Source organism: Anarrhichthys ocellatus, unplaced genomic scaffold (genome assembly GCF_004355925.1).
Source record: "Anarrhichthys ocellatus isolate YVR2014 unplaced genomic scaffold, GSC_Weel_1.0 scaffold37, whole genome shotgun sequence".
Lineage (NCBI taxonomy): Eukaryota > Metazoa > Chordata > Actinopteri > Perciformes > Anarhichadidae > Anarrhichthys > Anarrhichthys ocellatus.
Window position 1 is genome coordinate 446,127 of NW_022280067.1, and position 17,535 is coordinate 463,661.

The window sequence follows — 17,535 nt, forward strand, 5'->3', positions numbered from 1 at the left end:
ACATCCAAGAATGTGTTCAAATAAAGGAACTTTATAAGTGTTTGTGCTTACATAGAACGACAAAACAGCTAAGAACAAGAACAAAGCTAGACAAATAAGGGTAAAGAATAGACAGGACTATTATGGTATATGTGAAAAAATATGATTCATATGTATATATATATATATATATATATATATATATATATATATATATATATATATACAACACAAATCAAATGTCTATATACAAGTCAAGTGTTTCTGTAAATTGTAAACTGTTAATAATGCAAAGAAATACATATTATAGTGGTGGATATGTTGTGAGGATTTACTGTATTAAATTAATGTAAATAATTCATGACTGTTGGCAGGGCAAAACAACTCAGGACATTTGAAGACATCATCTTGGGCTTTAGGAATTCAGGAAAGTAATATTTCAGGATTTTCATAATTGTTTTAGACGAAATGATCAAAAGATGAATCTGTAAAATAATCAGCCAATTAATTGCAAATTAAAATAATCATCAGTTAGCGGCCCTATTTAATTTAAAACTAGAAATAAGTCTAATTTTTGTCAAATATGAACGCCATATATATCTGATTCGTCTTTGGTCACTTGGATTAAATAACTGACTAAAACGTGACTAAAAGTGTCTCTAATGTGCAGGAATTTTATATCTCGTAAAAGAGACGTACCAATGTGTTATTTCTATGTGTATGAGTCATTTCTTTGTTTTTAAATTGCACACTGAAACAAGTTGTACCCTGGAACATTCAATACACACTGCATGTGTATATCTTTTTTACTGTACACACTGCATGTGTATACACAGTATATTTGTTTGTTTTTGTGCGGAGGGATTCATCTCAGTCACACACGATCTTCGTGCAGCTGCAGAGCGCTCATGCCTGCTGTTTGTGTCCGTGAGGATGGACGGTGTGTCGTTGGGGTGAGTTGGCTGAGCGGTTTAGGGATTATTGTGTAAATCTGAGAATCACGCTGCTTCTACATCTGTTGGATAACGTTTCACAGCACAGGATCAGTTGGCTCGTACATACAAACACACAGACAGTACAAAGAGCTTCCTCTAGCTAGCCTTGTTGACCAGCTAGCTTCTGATGCTAGCTACGTTGCTAACCCAAAACTCCCAAGTTAACAGGGAGACATGTAAACGTTGCTTTATAGACAGTGACCTGGTGGTGGACTGGCTCCTACAATGTGTTTTCTCTTTGATTTAAGTGGTCGGCATGTCAGTTAACGGAAGTTTATGTTAGCAGTGAAGTTAAATGAGAAGCTAAGATGACGCTAAGAGCTAGCCAGCCTGACAACTTGAAGCTCAACAGATTCAAAACAAACTGTATTTTCTTTCTAACTTTTTTTTTCAGTCAGTTTTTCACATTCAGAATTATGATTTTACACGGATTAGTTTCAGGGCTTTTGCTGTTGTGAATTAACATATTACTCCTCGTGTGGCTCGTCGTTATTGTGTTGTGTGCAGACTAAAGACTTCAAGGTAACACACAGTAACGTTACTGCACACACAGTCTCACTAACAACGTGACACATGTAACAAAGTAGATGTAGCGCGAGATCAGTTCTGGTTGAGGGGTTTTCTTACTGGTCACTTGCTCTCAGGTAAGTGCAGGACACCGGAGTTTAAAACCTAATCCATGTTTTTTTTTTAAAAGTATTCTCTCATGTTAGGATCCCACATGGCTTGAGAACAACAGCAGCTGTATGAAACATTGGGTAGCAGGAAATGTTGTTCCTCATTCCTTTGTGTAGTCTTAAAGAAGAAGGCCTCCATTATTCAGTATTTTTTATTATCGTCAACAAATCCCATGAAAAGACTCAAACCATCAATAAATGCATCCCAGTCATAAAATCACAGCTGTCCAAAAATATCGGTGTCCCTCGTGTCATCTTTGTGACACGTTCCTTCACACACTGTATTAAATGTGCATTAATCCACGGCTGACAATAGTCCCCTAACAAGTGCACGATCACTCCCGTGTAACATTTGAGCTAAAACTATAGTGACCGGCTGTATCAGGAAGTGATGTAGCCTAAAAATGATTATTAATGTCTGACAAACACAGACATGGGTAGTGTGGTCAGACAGATGGACACATTGTTGTTTTTTGTTCTTTGCATGATGTTTGAGGATGTCTTATGATTGAAGGATGTGGGTCATCCTCAGTCAAACAGCTTGAATGGTTATTTAGTGCAGTAAGGATGTCAGGAATCCGTCATGCGTTAGGATCTAGAGGTGGGCCATATGGACAGAATCTTATTATACGTCTTATATAACAGCTAGATGTGCTTTTATTTAATGCGAGGGATGCATTGTTATGTAAAGTGATATGAGGCAATAAAAACCGCTGGTACCAATACAGATCCAGCATATTCACATGGTGCATCTCTCATAACAATGTAGTTGTGATATAGTATGTTTTCTGGGATTTCAGTTGAGACACCGTTAACAGATAAAACTTTATCTTTCCTTTCTTTTTGTGTCTGATCCTGTGTTCTTACCTGCCGGATTAAGGCGTTCATCGCTACACTATTGCAACAAAAAGGGACACAATATTCAGCGTTGTGTCCTACCCGTCCCGTCGTCTTCTCACAACCCTAGAGGTGAACCAGAAGGTAGCGCGTCTTAACTGTTTGGGTAAACGTCTATATCTCCACTGATCCAGACACTTGCCTCTCATGTCTCACCAGTGTGGTGGCCACACCGGCCTCGCCACGTCCAACCTGCAACACGGACTCGGAGGAGGACACGGTGAATGGAGGGATGCACACCTTCAACCAGACGCACATGAGGAAGGCTTTCCAGCTGATGAACGAGCTGAGGAGGTGTGTTGCTGACGGTGTCAAAGAATGAAGACACTATATACAAATGGCCTTTTGTGAATGAAGAGACTGTAGTCACCTTTTGTGAGTCAGGAAAAACATGTAATACTACAAGTCATCTTTAAGTACAGCCCTGGAAATGAACACCTTAATTGGCACATTTTCTGGAAGGCAGCCCTCCTGTCAATACTTGGCTTAAAATATACTTTTGCTGGCTCCTATGTGCATATTTGCAGACAGTTATAATAAAACACTTCTTTCTCCTCGGTCTTCAGTAAAAAGATGCTGTGTGACGTCCAGCTGGTGGCGGGGAGCGTTGAAGTGCCGGCTCACAGGGTGGTCCTGGCGTCCTGTAGCCCCTACTTCTGTGCCATGTTCACAGGTACACACACACACACTCTACTGTTTGCTTGACATCACATCTGATGTGTGCGAGTGTGTGCTCAACTACAAAACTGTGTGTTTTGTAGGGGATATGAGTGAGAGCAAAGCCCATCAGGTGGAGATCCGAGAGGTGGACGGACAGACCCTGAGGAAGCTGGTCGACTACATCTACACGGCTGAGATAGACGTCACAGAGGACAACGTCCAGGTGAGAGTGTGTGTTAAGCTTAGAATGGTGATTTTTGCGTTTCCTTGAGTGAAAGCGGTGCGTCAGTCCACATATAGAGCTGTACCATGGGGGGGAACACGGCTTTAGAGAGTGTTTGTAAGGAAGAGGGAGAGCAAGGAGGAAGGGAGTGAAAGTGTCTTCCTGTTTTCACCAGATGTTTTTTTTCTTTTTACATCTGTTATGTTGGCTTTTACCTGAATTCCAGCTCTGGTTTTGCTTTAAAAATGTTGATGTCACAGCGTAGAGAATCGGCAACGTCTTCTCGTTGTTTATCCCACGAGGCTTGTTGTGAGTTGTGTCCCTCTCAGCTTCTCCTCTCCTCTGTCAGAGGTTTCACTTTAAACATTTAGCTGCAGGGGGATTGTTTGCAATACAATAGCTGAGCTGATTTTTTTTACAGTTTGGATAATTAAGTAGAGTTGCTGCTCCCGGCAAAAAGATTTGCGCTCACAGCGTTAATCACAATTATGAAGCTTCCTTGTCGTGGAGAAGGAAACGTGTGCTGTCGCTGCTGTCTTGACCTTTTCCTGTGTGCAGTCCTTTGTTTTGAACAAAAGTCAGAGCAACAACACAACACGCTGCTATTAACCGAGAGATTTTAGCATTCTGTGTGCAGTGGAGACAGTGGTTATAGCAGTTTTGAACCCTTTTTTTTGTTATACTGTTCACTCAGAACACACTCTTTTTAGGCTTTTGGTCTAATGTCTAGCGGTTGTCAGTGAGCGGGCTTTTAGATGAAAGAAAACAACCCAAATAAAATTGAACGTCTAGTTTGTGAAAGTTTCTATCCTTTACTTTCTCAGTGTTTCTTAGAGCACTTTTCAAAACACATTAATTACATCAAATGTTTCAGACAATAAAGTGGAGAGAAATCTGTATCAGACACCAAATAAGGGGAAAAAGAACCAGAAAGTTGATTTATAAAACCATTTTATTTACTTTTTAATGATTTCAAACACACGAGAGTTTTTGTTTATCATAAAGGAAACCGATCGCTCAAACTGTTTTGGTTTGTCCGTTAGATTTCAGACCTGCCTGAGGAGCCGGTGTTTCTCACCAGGAGAGCTGGTAATGCTTGTGAGCTGTGCTTCGCTCTGAAAGCTGTGGGTCGAGGCCTTGTTTGTCTCGGTGGCATTAACTCTCGGTAACTGTGGCGCCGGGTTGAATGAATGCAGCAGGATCGAGCTGCAGGCAGGAAACTTCCTCTGATTATTAGCACAGGAAGTGTGCATGGAGAGAGGCAGGAAATCCTCCCACTGTTAGCGCCGTGCCCGCCTGATTGGCTCGCTCTACAATGCGTGACGTGTGTGTTTTGACTATTAGAAGATTCTTGAACTGTGTGTTTTCACTGTACAATATAACTCGTTTGTGCTGCCTTCAGTGCTGGCTTTGTGTGCTCGGCAGACGAGAGAGGTGTAGAGGCAGACGGGGACTGTCTCACTGACCTACTTAAGTTTATGTGTGTGGGGATGTAGCAGTGGGAGTCTTTGTGTTGTAGCATCATGCTTTCAACAGCACACTGCCTGCCTGACACACTAACAGACATCAAATACTGTACTTGCACACTCCCATTCCAGGCCTATTGCTTTGTAACATGAACGCCGTACTGTACTTCTGGTGTTAACCTCCACGTCTGTCCATTTAATGGTGTAAAGGCTAAAAGGAGGAGCTTGTAAAGAAATGTGGTGAAAGAGAAAAACACACGTAGCTACATCACACTGCGAGATGACACAGAATATGGCTGCCCAAGTCGGTTCCTTCACCAGTAAAATCCAGTTTGAGTTTTAAAGTTATCTCCTTTGCAGGTTCTGCTGCCGGCGGCCAGCCTCCTCCAGCTGATGGATGTTCGTCAGGTGTGTTGTGAGTTCCTGCAGTCTCAGCTTCACCCCACCAACTGTCTGGGCATCAGAGCCTTCGCTGATCTGCACACATGCACACAGCTTCTGGACCAGTCCCACGCATACGCTGGTAAGCTTCTGAATGTTCACACATACAAATCATCAGTCATCTTTGCCCCTGTGTGTGTGTTAGTGTGTGTGTGTGTGTGTGTGTGTGTGTGTGTGTGTGTGTGTGTGTGCTTTTACGTAACTGAGTTTTAGATGTTGCAAATCACACCAGGGCATAAACATGAGCTTTTGCGGCAGTTTGGCGTCATATTCGTGTGTCACAGAGCTCATTAACTAAAATATTTAGTTTGTGTTTTGTCTCTCAGAGCAGCATTTCTCTGACGTGGTGCAGGGAGAAGAGTTCCTGGGCCTTTCTCTGCAGCAGGTGTGCAGCCTCATCTCCAGCGACAAACTGACTGTTTCCACAGAGGAGAAGGTCAGAGAGCCCGATGCACGTACTCACACTCTCACACACACACACACACACACACACACACTTCTGTAATTTGATAACTTTGTGGGTGAAAAGATGTGAGAATTGTGTTCTTAAGGAACACAAAATAAGAGATAAAGTCTGTCAGGAAAGGGACGAGATTTTAGTGGGAGCTGAGAACGGTCTGTGGCTGTACTAAAGACATGCGTCCTCATCAGCAGCAGTGTTCCAGAGGACGTTATGTCCCTCTGCTGTTATCCACTAAAGCAGACGCGTCTCAGGGAGCATCTGTGTGTCATCTGTGCTGTCAGCAGCAGTCAGAGTGACGGAGTCACACTGTCACATTCTTCACTGTCACACTGGCTGCTGCTATCAGTCAACACTGAATTATCTGCTGTGATTTATTCCTGGGTGGATCACTACAAAAGTCTAAGACCCCGACATGTTTTACATTCATTTGAGTTTGAGCCACGGTGCCACACGCGAGTGTAAACAAAGCTTGAGTCTCTCCGTCTCTCTCTTGCAGGTGTTTGAGGCGATGATATCGTGGATCAAGTACGATAAGCCGGCTCGTCTGGAGAACATGCCCAAACTGATGGAGCATGTCAGACTCCCACTGCTGACGAGGGATTACCTGGTGCAGGTAAAAGAAGCGATGAGTGACACTACACATTAGCAGATCCTAGGATATCTAGAAATACTGTAGTGAGTGATGGCCGTTCATTTCTTTTGTAAGTGACGGTTAAACTTCTGGTCCCTGTTTCAGATCGTGGAGGAAGAGGCTTTGATAAAGAACAACAGCACCTGTAAAGATTTTCTCATAGAAGCGATGAAGTATCACCTGCTGCCAGCTGACCAGCGGCACCTCATCAAGACAGACAGGACCCGCCCACGAACTCCCATCAGCATCCCAAAAGTACACAAAAACACACGCGTACAGCGTCGCACACGGCGCTCAACGACACAAATCACACATACAAGAAACATGTAGCAGCTGTATCAGATATGTATTTTCATTTGTGTGACTGTGTGCATGTGCAGGTGATGATTGTGGTGGGCGGACAGGCTCCGAAGGCGATCCGCAGCGTGGAGTGTTACGACTTCCAGGAGGATCGATGGTACCAAGTAGCGGACCTGCCTTCAAGACGCTGCCGGGCAGGTCAGCTTGTGTTTAGTACGGCGTCATGTGACTCTGACTGTAGTTCTTCTATTTTTTACCTGACAAGCTAAACTCTTTTCTAGCCACCGGAAACAACCGGTGTGCTAGATTTCCTCCAACACTATAATTTAGAAACCAAAACACAGCCACTAGTGTAGTCCATTGAGTGTCAGCAGCTTCAGTTAAGAGATTAACCAAACTCATCATTATGTGGTGAAACATTATCCCCAAGCTTTCTCACATTTCATTGTGTCCGTGTGCAGGTGTGGTTACGATGGCGAGCCGCGTGTACGCAATCGGGGGGTTCAACAGTTCACTGCGGGAGAGAACTGTGGACGTGTACGACGGAGTGAGAGACCAGTGGAGTGCGGTGGCGAGCATGCAGGAGAGGCGCAGTACACTGGGAGCTGCTGTGTTGGGGGAGTTACTGTATGCCGTGGGGGGCTTCAACGGCAGTATAGGTACACACGCACACACACACACACACACACGCACACACTGAAAATATACCAATTCCAGTCTATCAGCTGGATGCAAAACGTTGACACCTACAGACTGATCGACACACATCCAGTCTTACTCTAACCTATCAGTGATGATTTCTGATCTGCTAGTTCTGTTTGTCTTTGCTCTCCTTCAGGTTTGTCGACAGTAGAAGTCCACAATTATAAAACCAACGAGTGGATATATGTCGCCTCCATGAACACCAGACGCAGCAGTGTGGGAGTGGGAGTGATCGACGGTAAGACGAGAAGTGTGTGAGGGACCGGGGTTACATCATTTTAAAGGAAAAGCCAGAATTCTGATGTCACCTATTGTAATAACCGTGTGTGTGTGTGTGTGTGTGTGTGTGTGTGTGTGTCTGCAGGTAAGTTGTATGCAGTAGGAGGCTATGATGGAGCATCCCGTCAGTGCCTCAGTACAGTGGAAGAGTACGACCCTGTTGCTGATCAGTGGTGCTACGTAGCCGACATGAGCACACGCCGCAGTGGAGCAGGTACGCACACACACACACAGTACACACACACATATACAGCTGTAACCCTAACTCTTGGTTCTCCAACAGAGATGCACACATGCTTACACACTGGAGATGAATCTATACAATGTTATACAAACTGTACAATGTTTGCCGTATTGAGCAACAGCACCACCCGGTGGTGTACAAGCAATTGTACGAGCAAAAATCCTAGAAATATCACAACTACTACAGTTCATTATTACACTGTACTGACATGAAGGCCCCCTTGCTTGTGTCTAAATACATATTACATTGTGTTTGTCCAGGTGTAGGAGTGTTGAGTGGTCAGCTGTATGCAGCAGGAGGACACGACGGCCCCCTGGTGAGGAAGAGCGTTGAGGTGTACGACCCACAGACCAACACCTGGAGACTGGTCTGTGACATGAACATGTGCCGACGTAACGCAGGTCAGATAACAACCACAGACACGCAACATCCACCAACCAGTTGTTGCACATAGGAGGTAACTGTCGATGCTAGAAACTGCATACAAGTAGGTTTAAAAAAACCTGCTTGAGTATTTGATCCTGTGGTTTCAAGAGTCTTAACAGTTTTACAAAAGCTCAGTGATTAAAGGGTACATGTTTTTATTTAGTTGCCTTCACATACCATAATACTTACTGTGAACATTATCTACCACGATGCAGATTTATCAAAATCAGGACAGGCATAAGCTTCTTGATAGATGAAATGTTAAATGGGTTTTGTCCGAGTTGTTAAAACGTGTCCAACTCTCTCCTCAAGGCGTCTGTGCCATTAACGGGCTGCTCTATGTGATCGGAGGAGACGACGGCTCCTGTAACCTCTCCTCTGTGGAGTTTTACAACCCGGCCATAGACAAGTGGAGCCTCATTCCCACAAACATGGGCAACGGACGCAGCTATGCAGGTACGCACGCTGAACGCGGGCAACACTTCTACATCACTGAGAGAAATACATGTGACAGTGTGTGACTCTTTAATTCTCTCACTCCTACAGGAGTCGCAGTGATTGACAAGCCGTTATGACCACCCCCCCCCCCCAGCATCAGACTCGCACTGTCTGCCTCTTGAGCTTCAGACGTCAGAGATGTGACGCCTGAGATGAACACTTTCCAAATGGCCGAGCCGCTCTCAATCTGCAGCTGATTGAATCAAGGATGCGCTAAACCACAACCTTATTTTGTTGCTTTGTCCATTTTAATGAGTGACATCCTGACTTTTAAAGGACACTGTTGCACTGGATAAATAACAATATCCACAGGATGGTGTGCTTATGAGTGAGTTTTCATATGAAAAGCACATAACAAGCGGCTGTATCAGCTGACGATGTGGACCAAACGATGTGTGTTTAGATGCTCGGTGGTGTTCATGTGATGGACCGCATCACACCCGAGAAACTGAATACTTTTAACCACCAGCTTGCTGATTTCTGGCTGACTGGCTGCCTTTGCTGCAATCACCGGGGCATTGCGACACCGTCTTGTGTTTGACTGTTGCCGGAGCGTTAATCCAAGATCCTGGAAATCTGGTCACGCCGCGGGAGACTTTAAAAAAAACAAAAAAAAAAACTGACAACTTGCCACCGATCCTCCGATACACATCGGCTTATGGCAACTCTATTTCTGCCCCGACCGCCAGCAAAAGGCCACAGCTGCCAGAGTGTATTTGTTCTCAACCCGGAGGCCTGGACCGAGAGAGCTGCGAGACAATTCAAAGAATGTAGAAATTCTCTTGTATGCAAATCAGCTGTGATATTTAATATTTTTGAGATTGTTTTTAAAAGAGGTTGAGAACCACTTGCTGTGGCTCAAAACCCCGGACCAGTGGACCCGGTAGGACTTGAGTCTGATGTCGACACACTACTGATGCACTGATCACTTGCACTGACTGACTCGCCGGACGTCTGCCTGTCTTTCTGACTGACCTGCTGCCAGACAGACGGCTGCTCGGCCGTCTGTCTGTTACTGATCGTACTCATGGGAGCATTTAAAGTCGCCACTTAAAGGCCAATCATTTCACCAGAAATTGTAAAAACAAATGTGCCAGTTTTGCTGATCAGAATAATGCTGGAGGCACATTGTGCTTTTAATCTCTTCATAACAATTGTTTGTTTATTGTCTGAGGGAGCGTGTCAAAATATACTGTAGACATTCAACCGTTGAACTATAATGTAAACGATGCAGGTTTAAGATCTATTTATTGTTTTGAAGCATTTGATCACATAGCATTTATTAATATCGAAGTGCGCTTCTCATTTCATTTCCTCAGCCTTGTTACACTTTGTGCTCCATTCACATAATTCAGACGACGACGGGTGTATTTTAGATGTTTTGTTGACTGAGTGGTGCCATAGCTTTTGAACAAAAAAAAAAATAGATTTGTAGAAGCTGCTTTATGAAAGGAGTTCTCAGCCAAACCTTTCACTTCTGCCTGCAATCTTCCAGAAGTCAAGGATGCGATCGACTGTCATTTTTAAAACCCTGTGACAAAAAAAGGACCATGCTGTTGTTTTTGTATGTTTAACCACCTCATACATTTCGACTGACAAATTGACTTTTTCACGTCTTCCAGGAAGTGAGTCTCAGTTTATATGATAATAGTTGAAACTTGCTCGAGACACTGCAACAATATTTGAAAGTAATCTCCCCGCATGGACCTGGAGCTTACAGTTATAGTTGGCAACATTTTGACATACTGATACATCATGACCAAGACGGGCTTTACGGCAAAATGTCAGGTGCTTTAAAGCTCTAATTTGCCCCAAATTCCCAGTGCGCCAATATACATTTTTAATAGTTATTGTGCAGCAATGCAGGCAAATAGCATGGACTCTGTGGTGCATTCATGTGTCTGCAGGTGGGTCAGAAAATCACAATTTAAGAAACAAACGTAATCATGGAGTGACATCAGCAGCTTCTTTTTTAAAGTCAAATGTCAAAGTCTTATGCCGTGTGTGTGAAACCACTCATTCATTGGTCTAAGAACCCTGTTCTACCGCAGACAATAATCAACAGGAAGTTCTAACTAAACGTGCTAAAAGATCCAAACAAACACCAGTATGGTTGAGGTTCATTGTTCAGTCTTGACTTTGGAAACAGAGGTTGACAAGAACTTCACTTCAAGGTCCATTTAGTAGCTGTTCTGGAGCTTCTGGTCATATTACTCGGCGCTTATTAGCTGATTGAGATCAGTTCAAAGTTCAGCCTCAACTGGCGAAGACGAGTCCAGAGCTAAAAAAATGGACCTTGACGTGAGATTTAGTTTTTGTGTGTCACATCGTGTGGTATGGAAGTTTTCAGATGTATAATGTTCTTACTAAGCGCAGATGTTATATTTTTAATATAAACTGTGGATGTTGTAAACCTAACAGTTGATATTGTGAGTTCATTGATTGATTGTTGGGGAGATTGTGTGGTTTGAACTTTCATACGTTCAGGTGAAGCTTCTGCACCTGTGTCAAACTTGAAATCATTGAAATGAACTACGCACATTAAACAGGCTTACTTTGCAAGACTTTAAACCGGCTATTGTCTGAAACTGTAAAGTTACACGAGGGGGCATTTTATATATTCTATATACTATTTTGTAATTTCATTATGACTGGCAGATGTTTGTTAAGCATTTCCTCAGATTATATATAGATAATCTCAATTATGTTGAATTATTACATCTTTAATCTGTGATGTTCTCAGTCTCCTTTACTTTTTTAGTTTGGCAATCCTAAGTATGATTATCAGAAACGGGTTCACTATAATGGATTGAGGACATAATTATTGTTAATAGTAACACCTGTGCTATTTATAAAAACCTCAGGTGAAAGAACTTTACATCTAAAGTAGCTACTAAAATGGGAAACACTGAATATTAAGTTCGAAGACAAAAAGCAATAAAATACATAAAGCAAAGTATGAGTTCCTAAATGCAAGAAACTATATTTTATTTAAAAAATCCTAATATATTGTATAATGAAAATGTCAAATTAAGTCATTACAACATTCATGTCCTAAAAAACTTCTCTGATTCAACAGTCGGGGAAGTTGCACTTCTTAGTTGCCGTTCTTCTCAGTGACAGGTCTACACACCTGTCACTGTGCATGAGGATGTTAAACGTCAGGATGGAAACGAGGCTCATGTGTACGTGCCCGACTCCCCAACAGCAGAGATATATAAAACATAATGAGGAGCAGACTGTGTGCGTCTTTATGATTCGACAACATATACATTAAAAACAAGCTACAAAATGGCGTTTAAGATTTTTTTAAGGGCCTTAATTATCAACATTTTATACTTTTTAAGACCGTTCCGACCCCGTCAGTCTAAAGTACAATATTTATCATTACATGTTATATACCACTATATCATGAAAATTATATATCTTTGTAAAAATTGCTCTCATTGGTCATTTGGTACATTTTAACCAGGTCTCTTCACACCACACGCCCCGTCAACAGTTTCATTTAAGACTTAAGAATCAAGAGAACTGATGTGGCAAGCTTGTAAATTTTATTTTTCACGTGTAAATGTTTGTTACTGATTGTATTTGCTCAGCCTTTTTGTTAATGAAGAAAATTAACCCAGAAAAAAAAGCATTCACAAAGTAAGAAAACATTTATAGATACATACACGCATACAATATATTGATGTGATAAAAGACAGCATTACCTGTGAACGAACTGCAGGAGGACGAAACCTCTCTGGTCAAAGGAATTCACAGCAAAATTCAATATCAAAGATGTCGCAAAGTATCATATTTCTAACTGTGTCGATAGCATCTGTAAGTAACGCGACTATTTGTCCTTAAAAGAGATTTAAAGACTCAAAAATGACATTCGAGGCTTTACAGTAAAACATTTCTGAGAGGAGCTATGACCTGCGAGACATCTTCAACAGAAACGTCTGCTGTGAATTCCAGATGTGAGAAACAACCATGCATGTCAGATGGGTAGGAGTGAGATGAAACAGACGGCACACCCACGGAGACGAAATACATTACAGTTTACAACGTGAATTTGACCACTCTGTTGCAGGCACAATGTAAAACAAAGGTTTAAAGAAACTGAGGCGCCAAACAAACCAACTGCTCACCTTGTTTGACAAAAAAATATCTAAAAACTCAAAAGAAAAGCCCTTCAGAGATCGATGATGGATTGTTTCCACTTTTTGAATGATGATAAATACGGAAATGTTTTCAGATACGACACATCTGGCTGGCTTTTCAATCCCTATTCACCTTAAAATGTTACTCTTATTTTGGTTTTTCAGCAGCGCCAACATGAACATTATGCTGACAACAGTGGTAAAAACACACCGTTTGAGACAATGTGTGTGTTCGGCTGAAAACAAAAACAAAAAATAGTATTGTACCTCAATTATTCACACACAAAATCAATCCCGCACATTACCCATGACCCGATACTGTAAAACCTCCACGCAAAACTTATTATTGCTGCTTCTTCATGGCACAAACAATATAAACAATACATCATGTTATTCATACTATTATGTTCTCTTTTGCCATGCAAGCTTACTACAGTACTGCTTCTATATTAGCTTATATTACACAGAGCGACAAAAATAAATGTAGGAAACAGAGCAGGTTCATGTCTGATTAGCCACACACAGTGCCAGACTAACGTCTACAGCTGGTTTTACAGTTTGTGAGTAGATACAAAAGGATTATTATTGTCATTATCACACAAAATAATGGTTATGATAGTTATAGCAATATTTATAATAATAAAAAAAAAAACATTCTCAGGGCATCACAAATATAAAGAACCAAAGGGGGCCAAACATAATGTTTGCAATAATTTAAACAATTCTGACATTCACTCCTTCGGGTGTTTTTTTTTTTTTTTTTTTGTATGTACACTATATATTTATATTTGTATAGAAGTAGTGCTTAATTTTTTAGAAATAACAAATGAAAAAAACACACACAAAAGGGCTGCATTCTGTGAATGCTGTGCAAATAACATCTTTTTACATCAACCCCACGAACACGCCGCTCCCTCCCTCGCATCCTCCTCAAGCACTCACAGACACACAAACCCTCGACTCATCCGCCGTCCACTGACTGACAAATAGACCGCAATCAACGTTGATTCTGGCAGAGGAAATGTACATTGATTTGTGAAAGAAAAGCACTACTTTGTCTTATTGGCCATAAACGTCTCACAGGTAACGAGCCAAAGAGGTTCTGAGAATAGAACACCTGCTGAAACGTCTGACTAGCTTACCAGCTAAAGCTTAGCGTTGGTTGGAAATTTCTCCGTCACGCATTTCAAAAATCACACGACGACATCGTGACCTCCGTCTGATACCAGACGGCAGGGCCGAGGAGGAGAGGTTAAGAGGTCGAACTCACGCGTCTAACCTCCCTCACCTGCCCTCATTTCACCTGCCAGCAGGAATTGAAACTACACTGCGACTGAAACTTCCACCGAAGAGAAACGCAGCCGAGGATTGACACTTGGGTCTCCCTCCTCAGCCTCGTGGACATCATGCTAACGTGCTATTCAAACCCCCCAGTTAAGAAAAAGGATCAGTTAACCACAGACAAAGGTTGTTCTCTGCGTTTAAAATCAGTGCTGGCAGTGTTGGCACCTCATCGATACAATACAAGCAAAACATCGAGGACCACCAGAGATAAATTAGTTACTCAGTAACAGTCATAGTGATATTCAGGAAACTCTCCGTCTGGCTGCACTGATACCAAACATAGTCAGGCTACCACTTCCTGTAGCCAACATGCCTTTGGTTTCAAAGAAACTGCAGCAACGTGGACCAGATACTGGCTCCTCTCCACAGCATTTATTACCCATAATCCCTCAGGACATGCCATACCCCCATGCAGCAAACTGAACAAGTGAAAAACAAGAGAGATAGACACAGTATAGAAATGTCTGGATGACTTCTGCAACAATTATATTCACCTACATCCTAAAAAATCAACTGTTTCATATGAGCATCTTCAGTCAAATGGTGCCTTTAAGTGCCATCAGAAATCTCAAAATCACGAGTGTTTGTCCTGAAAACTAAAGCTTAAGACGACTTAAAAGCAGTGCTTTCACACAAGAAGCTCATAGGAAACAAAGTTCAAAGTTGCCAACCGTGTGTACATCTTATTTGACAAATATTGCCAAAATAGATCAAAATAAATGCTGAACGATAGAAACAAATGAAAAGGACACTCAGACTTTCACAAACAGCTCTAAGGTCACACAGAGTGAATACATAATGTTTTTCTTAGAATACAACACATTGTTTTTCATTCGAGCAAAATCGTGAACAGCAGTGTCTCACAAACATGTATGTATACACTTTTTTTTTTTTTTTGAACAAAAGAACACGAACAAACTTGTTTTGAAACTTGTGAATGAGTTTTAAAATCAGTCACAAGGTGTGAAGCATCCAGGATGTTGAATGAAGTTTTACTGACGGAATAAAACAACCGATCACCTCGATCGGGCCGCTTCAACAAACTGTGACTCACTGAAGCGAGAGACGGTACGACGTCCCAAAGAAAGGACACGCGTCGGGAGTGAAGAGCGTCTAAAATGCCAGTCCTCGAGCTGTCCAGTGAGATTCCTCCTCATGAAGGAAAAACAAAAACACGGAGAACAAAGACAAAAGAAACAGTCCTGAAATTAAAAAGTCCAAATGTGTTTTTTTCTCTCAGAAGACGAGTGAAAAGTCTTGAGTTGGTGATGAAGATGAACAGTGAGGACGATTCCTTTTTCTTCATATTTCTAAACTGCGGCCATGTTTTTTTCAGATGAAATGCAGCAGAGGATCAGTTGTGGCTGACGGGAGTGATTTTTAGGTTAACTGGTGGTGCTGCATTCATGTCATGGGAAAATAGGAGCAAACAAATGCTTCTCATGTCACCTTCTTTTAAAAGTGGTTCGTTAAACTTTTAGCAAAGATGTCTACATTACTGAATTCTGAAAATACCAACAAAGAAAATATCTGTAGTCGCATATAAATAATCATTACATTTATCAAACAAATGTAATGATTTTGTGATCAAAATGCTTAAAATCTGCTCAAAGATCCGTCAATGCTTCAACGCTTTTCAGAAAAACAGTCCCAGGACCAAACTGCCAGGAGCTAAAAAAAAAAAAAGCAGCTAAAAGTCCTTTTAGCACATTCGTCTTTACTTTTTCTTTGTAAAGATTTGTAAAAGTAGACCGATAAAGTATTTAAAACCATTTGAGACTTCTTACTTACTACTATATACATTTCTTTACTGGTCAGAAAGAATCCTAATACCACTAACAACTGTTAACTCAATTAACTGCAGTGTTAAGGACTATCGGTGCTAGTACTACCAGAAACTCGGACCCCATGAACCAAAACTTTGGTTTCTTCAGTTATAATAACCATCAACGGCTGGAGACCCCCATCACAATGCTCCTGTAATTACAAACAATGTTTACATACAAGTTACATATCGTTCTGTCACTCTGATTTTCTCCATGACATAAATGCAGCAAACCAAAGTGGAGATCATGAGTCTCCTGCTTCATGGCAAGTCATGCGATGTGTCTGCTCCACCCTTCCCCCAGGTGTGGTGACGTCTGACAGACCGATGGACATCCTGGGCGGGTCCTCGCAGCAAGTGACGAGAGGCTGATGTGTGCGGTGACAGCTGGTGTCTGAGGAGGGCGGGTCTAGATGGATTTGGAGGAATCCTGTTTGCTGATGAGAACTTCCAGCAGGCGGAGTTTGGCCTTGATCCTCTTGTACTCCCTGTACTCCTCCAGCATCGGCACCCGGTCCTCCTTCTGCACATTTCTACAGCCGAGGAGGGAGACAGAGGAGAATGAGCTCTCTAAATGACACACGCTTACTTTCTCGACCCCCAGCAGCTACTGATGAGTGAACCTCAAATGGTCTCTCTGCTGGGCTGCTCCGAGGCCGTTTTACTGAACATTTATCAGCTCTCTCTAGACGGGGTCAGAATACACAATAGCAGATAAGGGACATTTGTCATTTATCCTGTATGGTGTCTCGTAGTGGAAGACCCTGCAACCAGGATGCCCTGCAAAGCCCCAGCAGTAGAACTATTTCAGCTTTATCCTCCGTGATGCTTTGGACCACAGTGGACGACATTTCTGGCACCTTCTCACGGCGCACAGTTTGCGACAGGCTGTTAGCTATAATTGGTTGGGGTTCAACATGTAGTGTGACAGGTTTCTTGCCACGTTAAAGCAGAAATTGAACTCACAAATGATCACTTCATCTGTCATCTGTGTAGGAATTTATGGTGACACGTACAAAACAAAGAAAAGCCCGGGTGTTTACACCAGCTACATTGAAATCCTTATGCAGACAGTCTGGATTATGTTTAAGTGTGAATGTGAGTGAGCGTGTCCTTCCACCTACCTTCCATTATGCTGATAAAAATCTTCTTCAAACTCTCGGATGGTCTTCCTCAGCTTCTTCTTCTCTGCTCTGGCCTTCCACAGCTGTTCCAGCAGCTCTGGCCTGGAGGACGACGGGATGCGTGAGAACGTAGTTACACATGCTGTCATGATATTTAAACCTCTGAGATGCTTTTAAATGATATTCGCTGTCTCGTTTCTACACTGACTGAGG

General features: G+C 42.2%; 2 protein-coding genes across 6 annotated transcripts in view; one reads left to right on the top strand and one right to left on the bottom strand.

Moving 5' to 3' along the window:
- Positions 1-783: 783 nt before the first annotated feature.
- On the top strand, positions 784-11,607 carry klhl3 (kelch-like family member 3). The gene is made up of 15 exons (XM_031867009.1): positions 784-932; positions 2,708-2,842; positions 3,115-3,221; positions 3,310-3,431; positions 5,258-5,420; positions 5,665-5,774; positions 6,298-6,414; positions 6,538-6,687; positions 6,813-6,930; positions 7,194-7,391; positions 7,571-7,672; positions 7,799-7,927; positions 8,218-8,358; positions 8,696-8,839; positions 8,930-11,607. The coding sequence occupies exons 1-15, from the start codon at positions 802-804 to the stop codon at positions 8,956-8,958; spliced, it is 1,896 nt and encodes a 631-aa protein (XP_031722869.1). The 5' UTR covers positions 784-801; the 3' UTR covers positions 8,959-11,607.
- An 806-nt stretch (positions 11,608-12,413) lies between these two features.
- The window catches only part of fam13b (family with sequence similarity 13 member B), a 63,573-nt gene continuing 58,451 nt past the window's right edge, over positions 12,414-17,535 (bottom strand). For 3 of the 5 annotated variants that reach the window (XM_031867006.1, XM_031867005.1, XM_031867003.1), the window contains 2 exons: positions 17,323-17,424; positions 16,608-16,731 (listed from right to left, as the gene is read on the bottom strand). In XM_031867006.1, the coding sequence (XP_031722866.1) occupies positions 16,608-16,731; positions 17,323-17,424 (226 nt within the window). Of the gene's footprint in view, positions 16,732-17,322; positions 17,425-17,535 lie in introns of all 5 variants that reach the window. The other 2 variants (XM_031867004.1, XM_031867007.1) reach the window with 1 other exon arrangement.

What these genes read in the sequence shown, in the direction of transcription:
- klhl3 (XM_031867009.1), top strand. Translation starts at nt 802, where the DNA reads ATGTGTATACACAGTATATTTGTTTGTTTTTGTGCGGAGGGATTCATC. An exon ending in TCACAGAGGACAACGTCCAG is followed by an intron (nt 3,432 to 5,257) that starts GTGAGAGTGTGT and finishes TCTCCTTTGCAG; the next exon opens with GTTCTGCTGCCGGCGGCCAG. An exon ending in CAACGGACGCAGCTATGCAG is followed by an intron (nt 8,840 to 8,929) that starts GTACGCACGCTG and finishes TCACTCCTACAG; the next exon opens with GAGTCGCAGTGATTGACAAG.